Here is a 23,631-nt window from a genome sequence, read left to right on the forward strand (position 1 = left end):
TTCAAGACGCATTATTTGTGTATTTGTGAACGTTTGCACATAACTCAACTTTAAGCACTTGTCGGGTAAGTTTATTTTAAATTTTACAAACTTTGATCTTAACTAATATGTATAATGTTTATGTCAATTTTATAATATGTATAAATTTATAATTTTATACATAATAAATTAAATATATTTTTTATTAACATGTAACTTACATCTATAAATTCAAATTAAGACGAAATAAAAACTATTTTATGTTCATTAAATGGAAAAAAATATTTGAGTTAGTTAAAGAATCGAGAAATAATTTGGATGAAAATTCAAGCTTACGAAAACCTTTGTAATTTAATAGGCCCTTAATGAATGAAATATACGATTGAAATATTTTTCATTATTATATTTCTATATTTGGAATATTATCTAAAAACCACCAAGTAAGATACCAATCCGTAGAAATTTATAAGATATTTTTTTCTGATCGAATTTATCTATTTGTATACATATTTTTATCTCTTCCTTCTAGATTCTTTGCATTGAAGTTATCTTTAATGGAGTATCATTCCAAATTCAAATTTCTCAAATGAAAAGAAAGATTTAAAAAATTATAATTTAGTTAATGTATACTTATTGTTTACTTAGTATATTTAATTATTTATATGATTTCAGACAAGATGACTCTAGCAGCAGTTTTAATATTCCTAAGTGCGTCTGTCACAGTATACAGTCTACCTCATCCACGTATTACGGACCAATCCTGTAAGTTTAAATACATAATGTAATCTTAACGTGTATCAGTATCAAATAGTTATTCTGTTGAATTAGTAGCAGAGAAAAAATATGTTCATCTCGATCGATATTCCCAAAATGTCAAATGTAGGCTGTCGAAAACGAATTCTAAACATGTTCGACAAAAATTACATAGTCCAATACCAAGTTCGCCTGAGAAAAACAGTCATAAAACACTAATTTTTGGGTTCTAAAAACACTTAGACATTCTTGAAAATAAATTAACTCCGGACACTTTTAAGATTTTTTTTTTTAAATATTTAATATATTTTCCATTTAGAGGTTATATTTTCTGTGTGTATTGTCATTGAAAAAAAATTTTACTTGGCACTCAAACTCATGAAACCAAATAATTAAAGCCATACTTATTAATATCAACGTAGCACAATCCAATACTGTATACAGCAGACAAGCATCCGTTGGTCTTACAATACCATAGAATCGCTAGCTAAACTACAATTTATGTAAAAACCGGACCAAGCAAAGACTGTCGAAATCTGCGTTCACAAAGTCACTAAATCAAAGCCAGGTAAATCGTGAGTCGCAGATAATTCGAAGTCTGTTGTTACAATCATTAGAAAAAAATGTTCGGAAAAACAAATTAAAAGCGAATAGGTACAAAAATGCAGATATCAAATGTGACAAATCATTGACAAGTGATTTTAACAAGTGAAAAAAGTCAATTTCTCATTTATAACATTGATGCGCAATTTCTAATAGCTTCACTTACCTTATGGGTCCGCACATAAGCTATGATTTCGGATATTTTATTGGGATCGGAATGAACAGCGCGAAATCAATAAAACGCCTGTTAATTCATTTGTTAATAATTTAAAGTGTTCGATAAATTGTAATAGTGAAATAATTTTAGAATTATAGTATACGTCACACGTCTGTTGGTTCTGAATCGAATTTGGGCTTCTATATTACATTCAATACGTTGACTAAAATCGTTCTTATTTCAGACAATTGAAAATCACCCATAGTAACAAGTCATATGCCTCGTCATTCTTAACATTGCGTTTATATCGAAGACTAATAGAAAATTTAAAAATGATATATTGATTTCAATAGGTATCCTATAAAAAAATAATTTGAATAAAATAAAGATATTTATCGATCGCAATTTATATAAAACCGCTAAAATAGAGCCATCACGCGGCTTATGCAATAAATTAAATTATAACTATTTGCATCTGATTGCATTTTCAGTATACAATTTTCCGTTTATATCTCGAGAAGAATGGAGCGCAAACCCAGCACAAGGCGCTACAACGAATCTTAACACACCGGTGCCATACGTAGTTATACATCACTCGTATCAGCCCGGAGCTTGCAACAGTACCGACGAATGCTCTCGTGCGATGAGATCGATGCAGAACTATCACCAATTCGGTAACGGCTGGGTGGACATCGGTTACAAGTAAGTGTTGGATGTTAGTGAACATTGTATACGAATAATTGTCTATATTTATGGGCTTACTAATAACGGGATTTGCCTGTTCCCTTATTAAACTTCTTGCACCAAAGATAGTGCGAAAGATCGCTATATGCAATAAGACTGCTTTTGACTGCCTCGTTGGCCTAGTGGCTAAATATAAGGCCGTAAAACTCGAGGTTCTGAGTCCAAATCCCAGATTGGGCCGATGAAAAGTTGGATTTTCTATCGAAAGAATCGTGGTAACTACCTAGATACTGGAAGTGTGTACGCTCCCGTATAATATGATATCTCCAGTTTAAGCGAATACAACAATTTTTGTTCAGTTTTGCGGTTGGCAGCGATGGACAGGCGTATGAAGGACGAGGATGGGGTCTTGTTGGCGCGCACGCGGCCGGCATTAATAGTCTTAGCATTGGAATTGTACAGATCGGTGACTGGACTGGTAAGTGAGAAAAATGTGATCTAATAGGCTTGAGATTAAAGCATAAAACACTGATAACGCTTAGTACCAGCTCGTCTGATTATTGATAATCATCAGTTATGCAATTTGAATCAGAATCGATCGGGTGAGTGAGCCATGGTAAATTATAAGTGTTTCAGCGTCATATAATCTTAGATTGCGAACAAATGGTTAAAATTTTCAATAATTTTAATTTGTGGAGACAGTGGTCACCAATCATCAACGGGTTTACCCGTGATTATGATTTATCATAACCTCATTTTCTTTTTGAATTTTTTTTTTTTAAAAACGTACAACAAACTTTAAGATAAATGGAATTATTTTTATTCACATAAGCAATTAGCCAAGCGTTACCAATCGAAAATAATACAAGAAAAAAAATAATAATCATAAAATTCACATATTTTGTAGCATTCGCTTGTTGATAGATTTAATAACCTTATAAAAATAATCTTTCATAACTGAAATTTCAAAATCAGGCACTCAATAACTTTATATAGTAAATTCTATGGAAGGGGATATACCATTGTCAGGTTTAAGGTGATGGACCTTCCTTCCTGGATTCGTTTGTTTCATCACGCTACCGTTTCGCGGAAAACGTTTTAAATTGGTCATGTATTGTTTTATTTAAAAACAATCATTTTTATTACTTTAAAAACATTCACAGCTTTAATTGAATACCAGTTCGTAGTAAATTGACACATTGTATTCACTATAAATTGATTCATTAAAATACCTCATTTATATATTTATAGATATAATTTGACATAGGTATATGATCACATCCTCAAAAACTTATGTAATTTTATCCACAAGACAACAAGAGGCAATGTTTTTGAATAGACAAGTTAAATTAATTTTAATATAATATTATTGTGTTATAAATAGCTAAAGATAGTTTTATTTATATCCTTTGTAGTAACTGTATATATGAGAAGTGTAGCAGAATATGCTTTTCTGTAATTTTAAATGTATAGAAATATCATTCATGTTTATCAATATTCATATAAAAAATATATATTTATTTTAATAATTTATTAACGTCGTCGTCAAGCCCTCACATGAATTAAGTATTTCTCTTCTTAAACGGTCAATGCGCCTTCAACCGATGACGAATTTACGTGACAATGATAAAATTTTAATCACAATGTTACGTTCCTTGTGCCTGTAAATACGCAAAAAAAAAACTGGTTAGCGATAAATTGAGTGATGAGTACCTATTTAGGTGGGCAACAGCTTCTTTAAAGACATTTTCTGTAAAGTAACCGAGTTATTACTAATTGATTTAATGATAATATTATACAATACGCTTATAAACAAACGTACGATAGATACTCGATGGCGTTTTCACTCTAACAATTTTTGCTTCTCGTGTTTTAAAATCTGTACTGACGATACTATATTTTCATTGCAGTAACCGTCCCGCCTGAACAACAACTCCAAACAACAAAACAGCTGATCGCAGCTGGCATACAGATGGGCATCATCAGTCCTAACTACAAGTTGATTGGCCACCGACAAGTTAAAAATACTGAATGTCCCGGCGAAGCGCTTTTTGCAGAGATCTCGACTTGGGATCATTTTGATGCTGAATTTTAGAAAACGGTGTACTTAACACCACTTATGTGACCTCTATGACAATTCTTTTTATAGTATTTATTAATTATTATTTATTAAATACAAGACAATCATAACTTTTAATTTTTTTTTTAAAACTCCAAACAAAAATATGTTAATAAATACATATTTGTGAACATCAAAACAAAACCAAAAAGAATAAGAATATCCTCGTGACAGTAAATAAACAATTTTAGATGACAATATTTTCTATAGGAATTCATTTTAAATTCGTACATGTTTATAATTTATTTAACACCTAGATTATTTTAGCATAATTACGTAATCCTACCAAGTTTGGAAAATTTTTATTCATTCATCTTTTAAAAATACACACCTCGTGTTTTTATAATACCTACCTTTTTTTCCAATACTAATCCATCAATCGCAGTAGTATTTTTAAATCTTGATAAATACTGTAATCATTTATTTATCTCTAGATAACAAATAGACAGATTTTTATTATGTAGGTCTGTAATGTAAGCGAGATTATTTTAAATGGTTATTTAATGTACGAATTTCTACAAATATATTGAAAAATATTTAAATATGTTGTTTCATAAACATATAACTTCTCTCCTTCTGTGATCAGTCAATTTACTTTTGAAAGAAAAAGCATCGTTTAACTACAAATGTTTATCTAATAAATCAAAATAAACAATGTTTGCAAAACAGATTTAGTAATTAAATTTCGATAATTCATTGTTTTTTATTTACGAAATCGACTCCAATCAAATTTATTAAACAAAAATAATAACATACAAAGTCGAGGAGAAACGCTTGTCCTCTAAAACACGTAATTCAGCTCTTTGCAAGGTTCTTCCCCAGCCTTGTAGCGGTCATTCAAAGATTTATCTTGACAAAAATCTGATAATTATTGAATAGAACTGATGGCGTCCGATATAAATTGTAATCAGCAATATTTCGCATATATCTAACAGATAAAAAATATTTATCGAAATAACATATTATTATGAAGTCGAATTAAATGATATATTCAAGAGATACTCATCATAAATAATAATAATGTTACTAACAGTATTCGAAATGAAATATTTTACAAAAAAGCGTGTTAAAATCTTTTTGGACATTATAATAGGTTTCGCCTGCGGTTTCGTCCGTGTTCGAGTGCGAGGCAGATGTTGATATTCTATGCCCTTTTCTATACCTCTAACAAAGGGTATGTATAATTTTATGATGTTCAGTTGAGCAGTTTGGATGGACCGATGTTTGTAACTCCATCAAGCCAGAGCAGATCTGGATGAATTTGATTCGATAAAGTCTGAAACTTCTGAACCGATTTTAATAATATATATATATATTTTTTTTCACTTATATTAATATTTTAGCAGGAAATAATAGTATCTGTGAAAAAAAGCAGAAGGAAAAGCGCTACCAAGCTGCTTTATCTGCGTGCTCTGTTTAAATGGTCCGTTAAACATAAATAGTATTAGACCGGGAGATGATGACACAAAATATTAGGTCATTTATACCAGAATGGCGGTTCTTCAGGGGTCTGTGCCATACTGGTACAAATCGTTCGAATTACGAATAAAATCTTAGGATTTTGAAAAAATATTGTTCACGTTCTTTACCTCCCACAGTTATGGCATTATCAGACTTAAATTTATGATCATTCAGGGAACTTTTAAAAAAAGTTTCAGGGTGGTACAAATCGTTTGGCGAAAAATAAAAATTACTCCTTTGCAGTGGTATGGCGGCCATTGGGAACTGTCGGAAAAGTATGGTAAGGTGATTTTCGTGAATGGCTACTCGACGATGATTAGCTATGCAAAAATTAGCCTGGTACAAATGATTGAATTGTTTTATTTAAATTAATGTATTCGCGTCGGTATGGCGGGCTGTAAGTCACACCCGAGAAGTATGGCATTACGCTACCGCCTACTTCTTTTTTTTTTCGACTATCTGAAAATACAAGCATTTATTTGGAACAAATCATTCGACACTCGTTATTTATCCAACGCGTTCGACTAACGCCCACGCGATTGGGCCGCCGGTGCGAGCGCTATGACCATCATTTTCCTTTTTGCCTTTACGTAATTAGATCCCTGAAGAGCCTCCATATTGGTACAAATGACCTAGTGTTTTGTGTCATCATCTCCCGGTCTATATGGTATTACAAAAATAGATCCCTGACTTTTTAATAAAGAAGTCAAAATTTACCAAATATAAATTGAAAACAGCGAAAAACCAATACGGACATAACTTCGAAAAGGCAGATCGAAATTTTAGGTCGCCGTCCAAGTATCTTAAAACAAATATTACTGCTTTTTAATAATTTAATTATGCATTTTTCTTTCTTTTCTCTGCCCGTGTCACAATCTATTCTCCTTTATTATTCGTCATCTGAATCTCCCTCATAAACACTCCATCCATGTTTTCTTAGGTCGTCCTCATCCTCCGTCCCTCTTTTAGTTACGTGTATCTCCTCTTTGCGGCTCACAAGTCAACTCAAACAGTTTCCTTTCACTTTTTCTGCTATAGGCGCTACTTTCAGACCTCTTCTTATAATACATATATCCTCTTATAATAATTATGCATTATTATTAAATAATACTAATAATAATTAAACCTAACATCGTGGGCCTATGGTTGATTTAGGAGGTTTTTCGCCACAAACTTAATGCTCCGAGGACGAGGGTTCCACTAGAATTTATTATTATATTAGCTAACTGCTCCCGAAATATCACGAAATATCACAAATACAGATACACTTTAGTCCCTCACTGTCATAGTCCGACACACCAAATGTATTACCTTTTTTAATTATTAGGACAACGCAGCACTAGTAAGATATAGCTTAAAAGCTAGTACCCTCCTAACGTCATCACCTTCATGTAGATGTTGTTAAATATAGTGACAAATTGCCGGATGTTTTTTTTATTACTGTAGGTAACTGTCGTGTGAGTCCATATTTATAAGAAGGATATAAAATGCCATTTTCTCCATCCTTTTACAGAGCTTGGAGGAAGTTTCCAGAATCATTGAAAAAGTGTTCTGATAAATAGTTTTTTTTTTTTTATGTAGACGTTTTGTTGTACGACTATGTTTTTAGGTAGACGGAAAATAGGCTACCTGATGATAAATGGTTTTTATCACCTACTGTCATTGGTGCTATAATAAATATTAACCATTCCTTATACACACCAATACCCCCCAAAACTTAGGAGCTAAGATGTTATCACTCACCATTTAATCTAGAATATAACAATACTAAGCATTGCGGTTCAGTGATAGGATATCTGATGAGTGGGTGATAAATATCCAGGCGGGTTCGCATATAATTCCATTAAATATGGCGAACAACGCTCGCCGGACATGATTTTCTCATTATATAGTATATTCAGTCTAACTGTTAAACTATTAATCTAGATACATAAAGGTTTCTACAGCATGAAAAAATGTATTTTCCTATAGTATGGTTCGGTAATACAGAACAGTAATACAGTTCGGTAATACAGTATATTACCGGTATACTGTATTATATTACAGTTTTTGTCTGCGTTTTGACACGCACCTGTGTAAATAATTTATCATGTAGCTGAAATCGGCTCAAAGAACATCACCATCACTCATTCCTGCTGCACCAGTAAATACTCAGATAATATCTAGTGTAGGTGTATTTGTATTCAAAGCATATACAACGGCTATTTGCAAAACCGCCTGATATCCACTAAGTTACCTGGCGAATTAAATGTTGATATTTTTGCAAGGTGAAAATAAATGAAATTATAATTGATTCTCAACGATTGGATACGTTGCAAACTTATCAGGGATACAGTACTTTTAGAAAAATCTTAGGATAGGATATCGAAAAATTTAACACCTAAAATTTCGCAGATTTTTCGCAGTTTATTTAAATAATATGTAACCAGCGAATATATCCGCAGGTAAATATATGTATATAAATAAATAAATATCTGTTAGAATCACCGGAATTACAATATTTAGGATGAAACGACATAATGACTGTAAAAAATTAAACGTAAAACAGCAATTACAAGGTTCTTCCCCGACCTTGTTTATTTACCTATCGTCTGATTACAATAGATTGTCAAAAATCCGATTTAATATCGTATAATGACATGTGAATAATAATCTGTGGTATCTTAATGAAATATCTAAATTTTGATGTCATCGATTATATTAACTTCACGAAGCCCGATATGGCCGAACCTTTTTATGGCATCATTAATTATAATTATCACAAATGTATGTTGTTTATTAAACACCTTCAAAAATCAATCTAATACTCATTTGTACTTGTCAATTTTTTTTTCTGTGGCAATACAAACTCAACGATCAGATACGATTAAACGATCTATTGGTCTAGAATTACTTAGAGATATTACAAATCCCGCATTGCAGTTATTATTTTTGTATTTTTTTCTGTCAGTAAATTATTATTAGGAGAGTAAAATAAGAAATAAAAAATGTAAAAGTTTATGTGTGAGTGCATATTATGTCTGTGTTGTGTATCAATCTAGATACATTTAATTTATAGAACAGGAATTCGGTTTTGTTAAACTGTCTAATGTTTTACACTACCGCGCCTCAAAAAGTATATGCAACCCTGAACCTGATCTCTCTTGTTTAATCCCGTCTCATCAACCTGTGATAGTGAGGGAACCGAGAGATGTGTTTGCGCACACATTTGAGCACAATAATGTCGCCCGCGTATTTAACCAGTAGAAATTCGGCCAAGACAGATTAGCAGACAATCGTATAAGTCGACAAATTAAATTATTAAACTATATCTTTCTATATTCATCACTTCTCAGTCATTCGTGATACACACACACAACAATTTTGTTTGACGTAATAATGAACGTATAATAGGAGATGATTATTCATGAATCATATACTTTAGTAATTATAAAAGTAACGTCAAAAGTACTTTGTAGATAAAATCGTATCTAACAAATTATGTATGTCACCTTATCATATAAGCGTTCATTGAAATCGATTGACGCTAAATTATACAAATAACAAACAATTGTGATTATTTATCCTCAATTGATTCATAAGCTTTACTTAAAATATGTGGAGATCACGGCACGCCCGGGTGAGAAACGATATATGTAGGTACTTATTGGAGAATTCATAGGTCCACCCACTCAAAACATTACCTCTTGCAAAACAGCTATACTTATTATTACTACTTACTACTACTACTTATTTTAATATTGTGTTCCAGTTTAACGGGTAGTGAACCAGTGTAAGTACATCGAAAATGAACGCAACATCTTTCAATTATATAAAATTCCTACATTGGTAGTAATGACCGCTTACTCTCAAGTGGAGCATTTTCCCGTCCGTCTATTTATAAGTATATATATAGAATAAGTGCCACGATCACATGATGGCACAGAGAACGGAGACAGAGAACATGACCAAATAAATCATGCCGTTTGCCATCACGGTCGGTGCGTCGGTCGGTGCGTCGGTCTTAGCCTCCAAAGCACGCCAATGGACCCTGTACATCAAATGTATCGAAGGCCCTGCTCAAAATTGGAAAGATATTTAATTTAATATTCACATCATAATCTAAAATAATAACTATTCTTAGTCCGGTTATAGAATTCTATGGTTTGTTTTACTGGGTAGGAACTATCCACTCATAAATTATTCTACCACCAAGTCACTATAATCATGAAGGTTGAGTGAGCCGTTGCAATTAACGAGACACTTGACGTTAAGTAGTCAACCTTCATGCATAAACATTGGTGTTGCAAGAAATTTAAACCGTAATTGCGCCACTAATTGTTGCATCTAAGATATGCTATGTTCGTATTTAAACAACATGTTCAAACAGAGCACAGGATAACAGACACCCCCACAAGATCCTACCGCCCAGAAATCTCCGTGCACGTAACCAGCAAACCGGTATTAAATTTTTGTTGTTCTGCAAGCTTCATTTAACATGTCTGCCACTTCTGAATGACGGATTGAAAGTGACAATTAAATTTAAAAATGTATATATACTATATTTATATTTGATGCTATTATAAGGAAACACTATAAATCCTAAAAATTTTAACAAAAAATAATTTCATTTATACCATCCTACTATTTCAAGACTGAAATATATGTGTAAATTTCACACGACAGTTTGACCGATAAACGCTTTCGAAAGTTTTAGCATAATAATTATATTATATCGTTTGACCTTTCACATTTTTAATTGTTATATGTATGATAATATGTATATGTTGAGAGTATGATGAGTCACTCCACGGATATTATAAAAATAAAGTGTAGAATAGAGAGCCCAGTCTAAAGTACAATTAGCACCCTTCTAATAATTTTTAAGATACCTTCTGGGGCGCCTCATTGTTGGTCTAAGAAACATATAATAAAGACTCGACCATTATCGGCGAATCGTCCACTTACGCGCGGTGCCCGGGTATTATATTCCTAACACCCTGTATTGCAACAGTCATAATTATACTTACATCTAAATTCCGTGGTAGGGCTTTTTGCAAGCCCTAGCCCTAGATAGATACCACATATTCGTTAGATATTACAAACAAATAAGTGTATTTATAAATATATAAACAGCAATACTATTATTGTGTTCGGTTTTAAAGGGTGAGTGGCCAGTGTTACTACATGCACAAGGGACATAACATTTCCGTTTCCAAGGGTCAGTGGCGCATTGGAGGTATAAGGAATTATTTACCATTAGGTGGCCCATTGCCCCCATACCTAACCGCCAACCCATACTTAAAAATGAATAAAATATTTATATAATGCTTAAATGTATTTCTTAAGGCACAAGTTATGAGGTCGAAAAGTTTCATATAAATATACTAATAGTTCTTACTTTACTTAAACTCAAATCTTTACCAAACAAACGAACAGACATACAATTAGTTTTATAATACCTAGTCTGGTGACTCATTATAGACTCTATATATATGATGATTCATCATATTATCAAACATATAACATACCTAAATATTAAAAATGTGAAAGGTCAAGCGATATAATATAGTGAATATTTACAATACTAAAGTAAAAAGATATCATATGTTGACTTATTTTGCAGCTTAATAGAATAGGCGATGTATTGTTGTCATTGTACATAAATATAATCTAAAATAACAACAGTCCATAAACCCACTGCTGGGCATAGACCTCCTGTCCTCTGTTAAGGAGTTTATTTAGCAATTTTTGCTATTTTAGCTAGCCTAGTGACCTTTTATACACATGTGGCAAATTTATTTAACATATAGGTATTTCATTTCTTTACCAGCTTACACGAAAATAATTATAAACATAAAATGCACGGCAAACTTAGAACTCGTATCCTTCGGTTATCTACTATCCACTGAGCTATCTCGAGTAAATAAATACGGGTCGGGTGACGATATCAATTTAAAAATAATTGAGATGACATCGATATAAAAATAATGTTCCAAAACATTATTGAAATAACCTTTGTAAGAACTTATACTCGCCTTATCTATAAATATATTATTATACAGCTTGCGAATAAAAATTACTTACTCACAATTCCTAACGTAATTCAATTGAGTACTTTTAAGCGCACACGTGGTGACTTAGTGTTTAATTGTTTTAACGGTTTCAACATGGGAAAGTACCGCACTTTGAAATTGATCATATAAGGAAGGTTTTCATAAACGATCATTATAGTGAGCTTGAGGACGAACAAGACTTGGTGTTCTGTCGAACCAATTCAGTTGAAATGTCAGCTTTTATAATTTATCAAGTTTTAGTGTTATTAATAGTTAATATGTATGCTGTTAATAGCCATCCTAAACGTATAGGTAAGTTTTTTTTTTAATATACCTTTGCCCCGAATTCCAACGAGTGCATTTTTTTAAAATATGATGCTAAAAATTAAAATCACCTATTCCAACAGCTTTACCCTTTTTTCATTTATTTTTTATTCAGATACAAAGGTTTCACGAGCAATCTTTATAATTATTATTATTTTAAATGTATTTTGATTGATGTATGATTTTTTTCAGTTTCTTAATTATTGCGATTGTGATTTAGATCAGAAATATAATATAATATACGCCGCAAATATTTCTGCTAACGTTATTCTGATTCACAAATCTCTCATACCAACATTCTAAATATATGTAAATATTATAATGTATATACAAAATACATTATTTTTGTTACATAAAATTTATTTACATTAAGGCCGTTATTTCAAATAAAAAATAAAAATAGTTAATGTACAAATCATGAAAATTTACGCCGTTGAATCGCAATTCCGATCCTCCGAGTAACAAAGTAAAACTTTTCGATTAAACATTGTACATATGTAAAAGGCAATACTTTTACATATGTACAATGTTTAATCGAAAAGTTTAGATTAATTTATTTCAATAATAAAAACGATAGTGTATAGTGATATATGTCATAAAGGTATATTTGATGTAGTATTTTTTTTATCTTTAGTTATAAAATTTTCATTAAATTTTTCACATTTCCTCATTGTAAGCATGTATACAGAACTTTAGCTTAAAATGAACTACGTGTAAAACTACCTGTATTTATTTATATTATCCTTTCTAGGTGAAGAATCATACGTTTTATACTCGAGAGATGACTGGGGTGCCAAACCGCCTACCGACGTAGAACCATTAAAAACACCAGTGCCTTATGTGGTCATACACCACACGTACATACCGGAGGCATGTAACACAACAGAACAGTGCATGGCTACGATGCGATCTATGCAAAACTATCATAATTCATTAGATTGGGGTGATATTGGATATAAGTAAGTTTTCTATTAATATTTTAAACATACACAAAGACAGACAAAACCTAATGAAAGACTTAAAATAAGTCTAAACATATCCATAATAACTGACTGTGAATTGAAAATTTAAATATAATTTTTAAATTTATCATATAAGAAAAATTTATGAAGTCTGTTTTCAATATTTTTACTACAATGTCTTGTAATTTATTATTGTTATTGTAATTTAACGTGATTAATAACGTTACATAACGACGTAAAAGTTCTATAAGTGTGCGAATGAAATAACAATAACAAATAGAATATAGTCTTCAATTAATTCATTTGTTTTTGTTGAACGCTTACGATTACATTTTAATCGATTTGAATTTTAATATAAATTTTATAAACAAGAACGTCACTAGTGTTAAGATATACTAAATAACGTTTATCAATACGAATAAAAACGAAACGTAGTTAGGCTCGTCGTAGGGGTCATTGAGGTTGTTGTAAAATTAAACATTTATGAACTATGATTGTTTGTTACGATAATTCGTTTTATAAATAAATTATTTAGTGAATCATCGATTTACAAAGGTCAAAGTCAAAAGTCAGTCTTATTTCAGCTTACCTGTATACTTTATATTATATATTTAATATAATATTATTTAAGTGTATTTTTTTAGGTATTACATATACCTAAAAAAATATTTTACTAATAAAACAACATAAATTATAGACTTCAATGTATTACGATGATATTTCACTCGATCAAAAATTATTATTTATAAAAAGAGACACTTCAATATAAAAATATAGTGCTATTAAAATAAGCATAAAAATTATTAAATCCCGACCGCAAAGGGGCAAGCTAAGAAATATTGCCATTTAAAAATACATACAAATAAATTTGCTTTTTTGTAACAAAACCAAGTCAAGATGACCTTAATAAAATTTGTTGGAGTTATAAATTATAATTTAATATTCGAATGATTATTAAAATATTTTATGAAATCATTTCATGTATAAAAAAAAATTAAAGATTTGGTTTGTTTTTTGCAAGCAACTTTTTTTTATTGAGACTAGTCCGAGATATTCCTACTCGAAGTTATTCTGTGTCTAGATTAATTTAAAAACGAAATATCAATTTAAACACTATAAATACAAATATATAAAACCGTAAATTAATAATGAAGCTGCATTAGTCATTTGTTAGGTAAAAAAAAACTAAATGGAATTGTTTTTACAGTTTTTGCGTGGGTAGCGAAGGCGGAGCTTATGAAGGAAGAGGCTGGCACACGATAGGCATACACGCTGGGCCTGCAAATAGCTTTAGCATTGGAATCTGCCTCATTGGAGATTGGAGAGGTAATTAAATCTATTATTTATATGATTATTAGATAAAAGCGTAATTAATATGTAAGATTATATCACAAATTTAATGCAACTTTATTTAATGACACCTTATATAAATAAAGTTTTTTTTTTAATACAAACTTTAATATTATAAAATAGAATTTCCTTTTAAACCTTAAAATTACATTTTATCAAACATTTTTTATTGTAAGTTACTGGTATATAAATATATTATTAAAATAAAATTCTTTGCAGTCGAACAACCACCTGAAGAAATGTTAAAGACGACAAAGGCTTTAATAAAAACCGGTGTAGTTAACGGTGTAATTAGCCCCGATTACAAGTTAAAGGGTCACAGTCAAATAATGTCTACTGAATGCCCTGGGACAGCGCTACAAAATATCATATCAAAGTGGGATCACTTTTCAGAAGGAACTAAGTTTAATAAACCACAAATTTAAGAAAATAATAATAAATTGCAGTTTTAATTTCCTATATCCTTTACATTACCATTTATATTTTTAGAAACAAATCCAAATACTTAAAATACGTAATTTTATTAAATATGTTTAGATAGTTTTATTAAATAGTGTCTGTTATGTATGTTTAAAATATTTTGGACATTTTTATAAACGTTTTAATTAGTTTAATAATTAACATTTGTAAGCATTTTCTGATAATTCTAGTCCTATTAGATTATATTTATTTTTTTATCACATCAATAAATTGACGATTGATGATAATTGATGATGATTAAAAAAGTTTTTTTTTTTTAATCGAAGCCACAATAACTACTGATCCCTTTGACATAGAAATTTTACATAATATATGAGTTAACTTAAAATAATAATAAACAATATAATAATTAAAAGTGTACCTGTATCTTAATTTCCAGAAAATTGAGAGTAAAGTATTAATAAACACATTTGTTTCTCGTTTTACTGTTTTCTGCGAATCCATAAGAAAGGGGAATTAAATAGGGTTAAAAGTCAACAAATAAAATAACTAATTTTTAAGATAGTAAATGTGAATATTTATTTATTTAGGTATGTGCAGTGTATATGTGTATACGTATAAATATATATACGTGATTTTATAGTTTTCAGTTTACATTTACATAAGTTTACAAACTTTATCATATTTTATGTTCAATGTAAGTTATATAAGGTTTTCAAAGACAACAACTTTAACTAATATAAGTATTTTAATTATTTAGTTAAAAATATATAAATAAATAGTCCACCACACTCGCCCAGCAGTGGTTGAAGTTCAAGCTTCAACAATAGAAATCTCAGTCACACACACATACACTTAAACATCAATGAGGGCCTTCAAAATAAAAATAAAACTGTAAACTAAGAGTATAGTTTTTTATTCGCTGCGACCCCCTAGAATCAAGGATCTCATGCGACCGCATTGGTTAATTTGGCATAGCTACGTCACTAAAGCAGGCGTAGGAGCAACGGTTAACATGATTTATACGCGAGAATATGAGCTCATCCAAGGTACAAAAGACCAGGCGGAATTTTTAGAAAAATCTAATAACTTTTTATTTAATCGAGCCGGGATCTTCTTCCAAAATCAGGTTTGCACCCTTATAAGGTAGCTAGATCAACGAGTCAGTTAAGCAAATAAAGTCTATTATCCAAATATGATAAATTGACAATTATGAATATTTTTCGAATAATTTTTTTCTCGAACAATAAAATTTAATATAAAATATTTAAAATCTCAACACTTGGCACTTCGCAATCAATGAGGTAAGATTTCATGCTAACTACGATTTAAATACGATTTATAACAAATTTCCGAAATGGCTATAGAGTATCATAATTATAAAAGCAAATAAAGGTTCGAGTACCGCGGGCTGTTTTATATGTAATAAGTTTTGAACCGAACTAGTTATGTAGTACAATCGAGTCGACAAGTGATAATTACTGTACGATACACCGACAAATATACTGAGGTGGCTAAGTAGTTAGAGCACGTGATTTTTAAGTTAAGTGGCCATGATAGGCAATTCAATTCGTGCTTGGCGATGAAGAAATACTTAGTGACGAAACTTGCATGCGTTGCATAAAATCTGAAATATGCGTGAACAAATATAACCAATCCATTTTGGTGGAATAAGTGCCAACGAAATGAGAGACTTTTGCCCATTAGTGGGACATTTCAGGCTATTACTTTATATCAATAAATGGCAGAAAAATCTATAGCTAAAAATATACAGTACATAGTTAAATTCAAACAGTAAGACGGGACTCATATTCTTAAATATATACCATATTTTATGAAAGCTTAATTTGAACTTCTATCATATAATATAAGATCGTTTCTAAAAATGCAAAGGCTGAACCCAAATAGCAAAAGAGCCACGTATTGTGTACTATAAAATTAAAGATACGGTCGAAAAGAAAGAAATATTAAGACTTTTAAATCTCGTCCGATATCATTTGTGTTGTTGTTAAAATTGTAAAGTAAGTTGCATAAAACTAGGTATAAGAGCAAAAGTACCTTGATATGAGGTCGACCAATAAGGTTAAATCTTATTAACCGACGTGTCGTATCGTATGTGACTGAATACATTAAAAACTTTTGCACGTGTGTAACTCAACTCCAAAACGGTTAGATCGCTTACGATGATTTTTTTTGTGTATTTGTATGGAGAGTCGAGATGGACCAGTGGTTAGAACGCGTGCATCTTAACCGATTATTTCGGTTTCAAACTCAGGCAGGCACCACTGAATTTTTATGTGCTAAATTTGTGTTTATAATTCATCTCGTATTCGGTGATGAAGGAAAACATCGTGAGGAAACCTGCACGTGTCTAATTTCAACGAAATTCTGTCATATGTGCATTCCACCAACTCGCATTGGAGCAGCGTGGTGGAATATGCTCCAAAACCTTCTCCTCAAAGGGAGAGGAGGCTTTAGCCCAGCAGTGGGAAATTTACAAGCTGCTAATGTGATGTGATGAATGGGTTCCTGGATGGTTTACATTAGTACCAACTACAATTGGTGAATATATCTAAATATTATTTCAACCGGAAGAAGTCAGGAAGAACAGCTAGTGAGATCCCAGCTTAATCATGGGTGTCATATCCGACAGCATAATTACTTAACGAATAAAACCAAAAATATAGCATAACCCCAAATGAATGGGATAAAGGCAAGCGATTGATGCATGAAATAGTTTTATTTAAAAAAGGGATCCGCTTTAAAATTATCCTGAGATTATACAAAGATTTTAACGAAATAGAATGAAACGGTTCAGTATATTACAACTTGACACCGTTTTAATTAATTAATTGAAAGCATTAATTTATGCAGTTTATTATTGTTTATTCAAAAATAAAACGTTATAAATTATGTTTTAGTTTTGACACGATTCAACTTAAAAACATTTTAGTCAAAGTGCTTGGAGTGTATCAATTAAATTGTAATTGCAAATTAATTTAACCCGTGGCTATCTAATTGTTATACGTTGCAAACGATTAAAAAACTACAATAATTAAAACGAAATAAAAAAAGAATTCAGTAAAACTAAATGACATAAAAAATTCTTAATTAAATAATATCTTAATAACTAATACTAACTAATATTTACAGTTTTTTCTAAGTTTTTTGTGAGTTTTTAGGAATAATGTTAACATTACAATTTAGATCATTCATTCAATTTTATAAATTAATGTTTAATTATAATAGTTATTTTTTCTTACTTTTTATTAAACAGCGGGGATTAACCTACGCGAACAGATGACTATATACATACCTACCTCAGAATATAATTTGTATAATACGGTCTCTACTGCCAAAGCATGGACCGGTAGTTTAAAACAAACTTTTGCTCAAACTCGTTTCTTCGTCTGTGACATTGCTAGTGTTTATTTGTTTTTGTTATACACTGTTATTCGAATTGGCAATTTAAATTATTCCTTTCTCTGATTTTTTTTTATTCTTTTCTCCTAGTTCTTATATAAAGGTGTGTATTGATACATTTTTAAATACCCTATTTAATTTTTTTTTATTTATAAATTGTTAAGGCACAAGGGAATATGCACTTAGGAATTGTGTTAATAATATATTTTTAGAACAACAGATTTCTTTTAAAAAAAAAACAATATATTTGTAACATTTTTTTCAATGGAACATCTTTAACGAGTTAATCATTTCTTTATAGAGCAATAGAGTCCGATTATTATTATAATTTAGTATTTATATTTTACATTTTTGTTCAATGAATGTCATCTAATAAAAATAACTAATCTTTGTGACACGTGTAAATGTTGTATGGATGGATAATTCCATACGTTCGTAATAATTATACGAATTAAATAAACTGCTTTAATAGTGCAACTAAATTATGAATGACCGATAGCAAATATCGTTATAAGTGTACATGTAGGTATTTTCTAATGTTGAAAATTTATGAATAAAATAAAACCATGTTGACGCTGATAAGTTTATACCTGATAACGCTCGAGTATCTGTATAATATATTGAAATAATCTTTTATAAAACAAAATATCAGAAAATCATATCGTACATTATACTTGATATGAATTAAACAAAAACAATTTACGTTTTTAATTCGTGAAATAATTTCAGGTTACGGTATCAGTTACCAGATGTTGTTCCTTCTCGCACTAATGCTGAGCTCACAGGGATTGGCAGCTGTTGTTGGAGCGCCTACTATGTTTACAAGTGAGTAATTATTTAATAGTTTCATATTAAAATACATAATTTTACGTTACTTGTTAGAAATATTTTAATCGTCTAGTAGGGTAGTTATTTCCGTCTCATCTGCCAACATAATAAATTTCAAATTATGACAATATTTTATATCTATTATTTATATCGTAAGGAAAAATATTTGACTTCCATAATATTTATTTAATCGGCATTTTGATTTGAATAGTTCGAGAATAGTATACCAGTTGTATACGAATGGGTACCAGACTTAATTTTATTAGAATTCAAAAGTTAAATTATTTGTTTGGTTACATCAAAATTACACCAACTATATATTAAATACTTTGGTTTTTTTTTTATTTCAACAAACTGGTTTATTTTTTGTCTATGCAACGACAACAAAAGCCGTATATATAATTATAAAACTAGAATAAGGTGAACTCCCATTACTAATATATCCATACATAAACGTTACGTAGAATTATAAATAAGTCTGTTTGCCTGTTAACGAACCGGATCAGTATCCGGTGACACTATGACACTTCATATTGTACTTTGTGTATCAGAACTCGGAAACGGAAACTACACGAGTCTAGACAAGATTTATTCCATTTTATTTATAAATGAGTAAGATGTGCCCTGACAGGGCTACTGTCCGGACTCGTTCTAAGATCATTGCGACTAAACAGGTTCAGTGGAACCCGATGATTATGTAATTTGAGGCTCTGATTTGGATATAGACGTATAAATTATGCGATTTTGACGCTGTCGGGGTCGCGAGACGCAGCATAAATAAATGTACTATAATTCATTTCGTAATTTTTTTTACGTCGAACAAACATTGTCACATGACCAAGTGTTTAATTTTTAATTTCAGTGGATCTTATAGGGAACGAAGTGCAAACATACGACTTTCCCTTTACAACACGAGCACAATGGCAAGCGCGACCAGCTAAGGAAAAGTTGCCATTATCTGTGCCTGTGCCATTCGTAGTGATCCATCACTCGAATATACCACCAGTGTGTCGTGATAACAGACAATGCTGTCAATCTATGAGGGAAATGCAGAATTTCCACATGGATGACAGACATTGGTGGGACATTGGATACAAGTGAGTAAAAATTTTATTGGGTTTTGCGGTCGAGAATGAGAGCGCCTGCTGAGATTTTCATGTCTACGAAGCAGTGTTTAGACTATCGTGCCTCAAAAACTAGTTGACACCTACCACTTTCCACTAGTGTTAGGTTTACTATTCCATTAGATTATGAGAAACACTTCTGTTTGTGCACACACTTGTACACTTTAATACGTCCTGCACAATTTTCTCTTGAGCATGACATCTTGACCGAAATCCGACAGAACATCATCGTCAATATCTACTCTAAATATTTTAAAAATATTTTCCAGTTTTGCCGTAGGCGGAGACGGTGTGGCGTATGAGGGAAGAGGATGGGATGTCTTGGGTGCACATGCTCTGCATTTCAACAACGTTAGCATTGGAATATGCCTGATTGGAGATTGGTCAAGTAAGTATAGACTTATTGTGAAGTCACCACTTTATCATGCTTATAAATTTTGTAATCACATAAATATACGATACGATATAAAATTACTTCTTCCATATAAATGAAAGTTTTCTTATTTATTACAATAAGTAACTTGGAAAAAATTAAACTCTCGCATATTAAAACTATTTATCGTAACGAGCACAATTGGAATTATTCACTGGAACATAATTAGTCTTTGTAATTTGTCAATTGTCTAATTGCTGTTCTTTGACTGCTTCACGGTTCACTGATTCATCTTATTGACGGCGCATCATTCAACATCATTTATGAATTATTACGTTCTAAATATAATGGAAATGTATAATATGCCTACATTTTATCAAACAATACTTTAGTCATTAACATAGAGTGACAGAAAGATTTAATTACATAATCATGACGATGTATTATCATTTATTTACTGAAGCTAAATGTTAGAAGTCATGACAACTAAATGCGTCAACGTATTGTGTGATATTATATTAATTGATTCGACAATTGTCGGTATGATTTCTGACTTCGCTTTCGTATAAATAATTCTATTTAATTCCTCAATTTTTGAACACGTTATTTACCTTTTTGACCTTTAATTTTTACTTTTTCTACAAATGAATTCGATTATCGGTACGTGAAATTAAAAATGAGTGAAAAAAATTAAATATAGAATGTAACCGTAATTATATGTAATGTTTGAATAAAACGATAATAACGCAAAAAGGTTTTGCTTCTTTCGTCTGTAATGAGTACTATTGAGCTGATGTTGCTCAGTGGGTAGAACAATGGATGTTAACTAAAGAACGAGGGAAGTTAATTCTTTTTGATAGAGTTTTTAAGTGCTCAATTTATTTATAATGAAATATATCACGTGATCGTATTTAAAAAATCTTAGGTTTCTGTGACATGCTATTGCCATTTACGTGATCTAAACATTATTTTTAAAATAAGAGATATTGCTCAACATACAAATATTTATAGATGTTAAATATTGTGGACTAAGTTGCACAGCATTTAATTTTAATTTTAAATTCATTTTAGATTCAATTCCACCGACTCAACAATTAAAAACAGCACAAGCGTTGATCGCAGCGGGAGTTGAAATGGGTTACATTAAAAACGATTACAAGTTAGTTGGACACAGGCAAGTTAGAGACACTGAGTGCCCTGGAAATGCTTTGTTCGAAGAAATCCAGAACTGGAATCATTACTCGCCATTCCCATCTTCCGAGAACGATTTAATGAAGGTATTTGAACAATCAGGATCTAGATAACAAGGAACTATATATTCAAATTTTTTATTTTAATTTTGTCTTGTTTTTATTCATTCATTTTTTTAATACATAAATCTTTTACATACATACATCTTTTAGCTATATCAAAGACGTGTAATACTCAAAACCATTGAAAATAATGCTAAAGAAAAAAAATCTCTACCTACACTTAGCATAAGAAATAAAAAAACTATTACATTTTTAAATATTGGACAACATCACATACATTACAATGTATGTGATGTTGTCCAATATTATAAAAATATATTTAAAGAACAAATTACTTAGTACGTTATTAAATAAAATATTATATCGAAATCTCTATTTAATTTATTACTGTTTGCTAAAACCATGTTAACAATGTTTTTATGTTATCTAATTACACTATTTTTTTTATTTATATAGGCATAAGGTAAAATACTAAAAAGCCGCAGGTGTCGTGGTACAACCGGTCGGAACGAAGTTGCTTTCGCTATATTATGTTTTAAATAACAGACGCAATGAAATAAACTAACAACGTTTAAAAATAACTAAAAAACAAGAAATATTTTTTGTTATTAAAAAAATAAGTTTAAATAAAATATCTCTGTCTCTTTCTATTCTAAACGGTTTTATAAAAAAAGAAAAAGAGAGAGAGGGGAAAATGTCACCTAAACCATAAAGCATTTTCTTTACGTGACGTTTTCTGCCAGTTCACTCTATTGTAAGCCGTGTTGAAGAACTTCGTTCCAATAAAATAGGAAGTGGATATTTTTTTTCTAGCATAAGAATTTATTTGACCTCATTATTCTGTTCCTATATCACATAATGAATTAAACATTATTTATGTTAAAATGTAATAATTTACTGTGACGTGACTATTGTACAAAGTAAATTAGTTACTTTATTTAAGTTAAGGGCGCCATTCAAATACTATAAAAAAAAAAAAAGAAAGATCTATTATGTTTTCATATTGATTGTTGTTATTATAAATAAATAAAAAACCCTAACTACGAGTTTTATTTCACCAACAGTTCGAAAATATGTTTAAGAGTTACCAGCAATCTATTTAATAAAACTTTAATACTGACTGACTGACTGAAAACGCACGACGGGTTAAGCCGATTGTTCTAGAAGCATCAAATTTTGTTCTTTTCTTGTCTTTTTTGACGTTATAATTTTTTCTTTTATGACGTAGATGAGAACAAGGATTTTCATGAACAAATTTTTTTAATTAAATTCACTGGAAAGCTAATTTTTTTTTTTTTTTTATCGAAGTTCTTATTTTGACATTACATATATGGTATTCAGATCGCGATGTATCATAATTAAACTCAGTTGTATAAGTTTTAGCTTTTGTAAATTCAACCTTAAACCCTTTAAGGTCAATAGGATTGCAATAGAGATATAAAGGATTGTTTGTCTTTTTCTCTGGTAATAAATAAATAAATATTGGACAACGTCACATACATTACTCTGATCCCAATGTAAGTAGCTAAAGCACTTGTGTTATGGATAATCAGAAGTAACGACGGTATCACAAACACCCAGACCCCAGATAACATAGAAAACATACAAACTTTTTCTACATCGACTCGACCGGGAATCGAACTCGGGACCTCGGAGTGGCGTACCCATGAAAACCGGTGTACACACTACTCGTCCACGGAGGTCTCTTTAGTATTCTTGTTTTGTGCAAGAAATTTCTCGCTGTAACAAGAGAAGGTATCGCAAATAATACCCTATATATACT

At 30.7% G+C, this 23,631-nt stretch overlaps 1 protein-coding gene across 1 annotated transcript; it reads left to right on the forward strand.

Annotated features, from left to right (window-relative positions):
* On the forward strand, positions 1-22,067 carry LOC125072108. Its single transcript, XM_047682620.1, has 14 exons — positions 1-65; positions 652-741; positions 1,984-2,194; positions 2,536-2,654; positions 4,087-4,268; positions 11,896-12,103; positions 12,867-13,074; positions 14,285-14,403; positions 14,647-14,848; positions 18,770-18,792; positions 19,000-19,095; positions 19,961-20,195; positions 20,492-20,610; positions 21,667-22,067. Exons 2-14 carry the CDS (start codon positions 657-659, stop codon positions 21,897-21,899), a joined length of 2,040 nt encoding a protein of 679 aa, XP_047538576.1. The 5' UTR covers positions 1-65; positions 652-656; the 3' UTR covers positions 21,900-22,067.
* Positions 22,068-23,631: the final 1,564 nt, after the last annotated feature.

The sequence above is a fragment of the Vanessa atalanta genome, chromosome 20, assembly GCF_905147765.1.
Source record: "Vanessa atalanta chromosome 20, ilVanAtal1.2, whole genome shotgun sequence".
Taxonomy (NCBI): Eukaryota; Metazoa; Arthropoda; class Insecta; order Lepidoptera; family Nymphalidae; genus Vanessa; species Vanessa atalanta.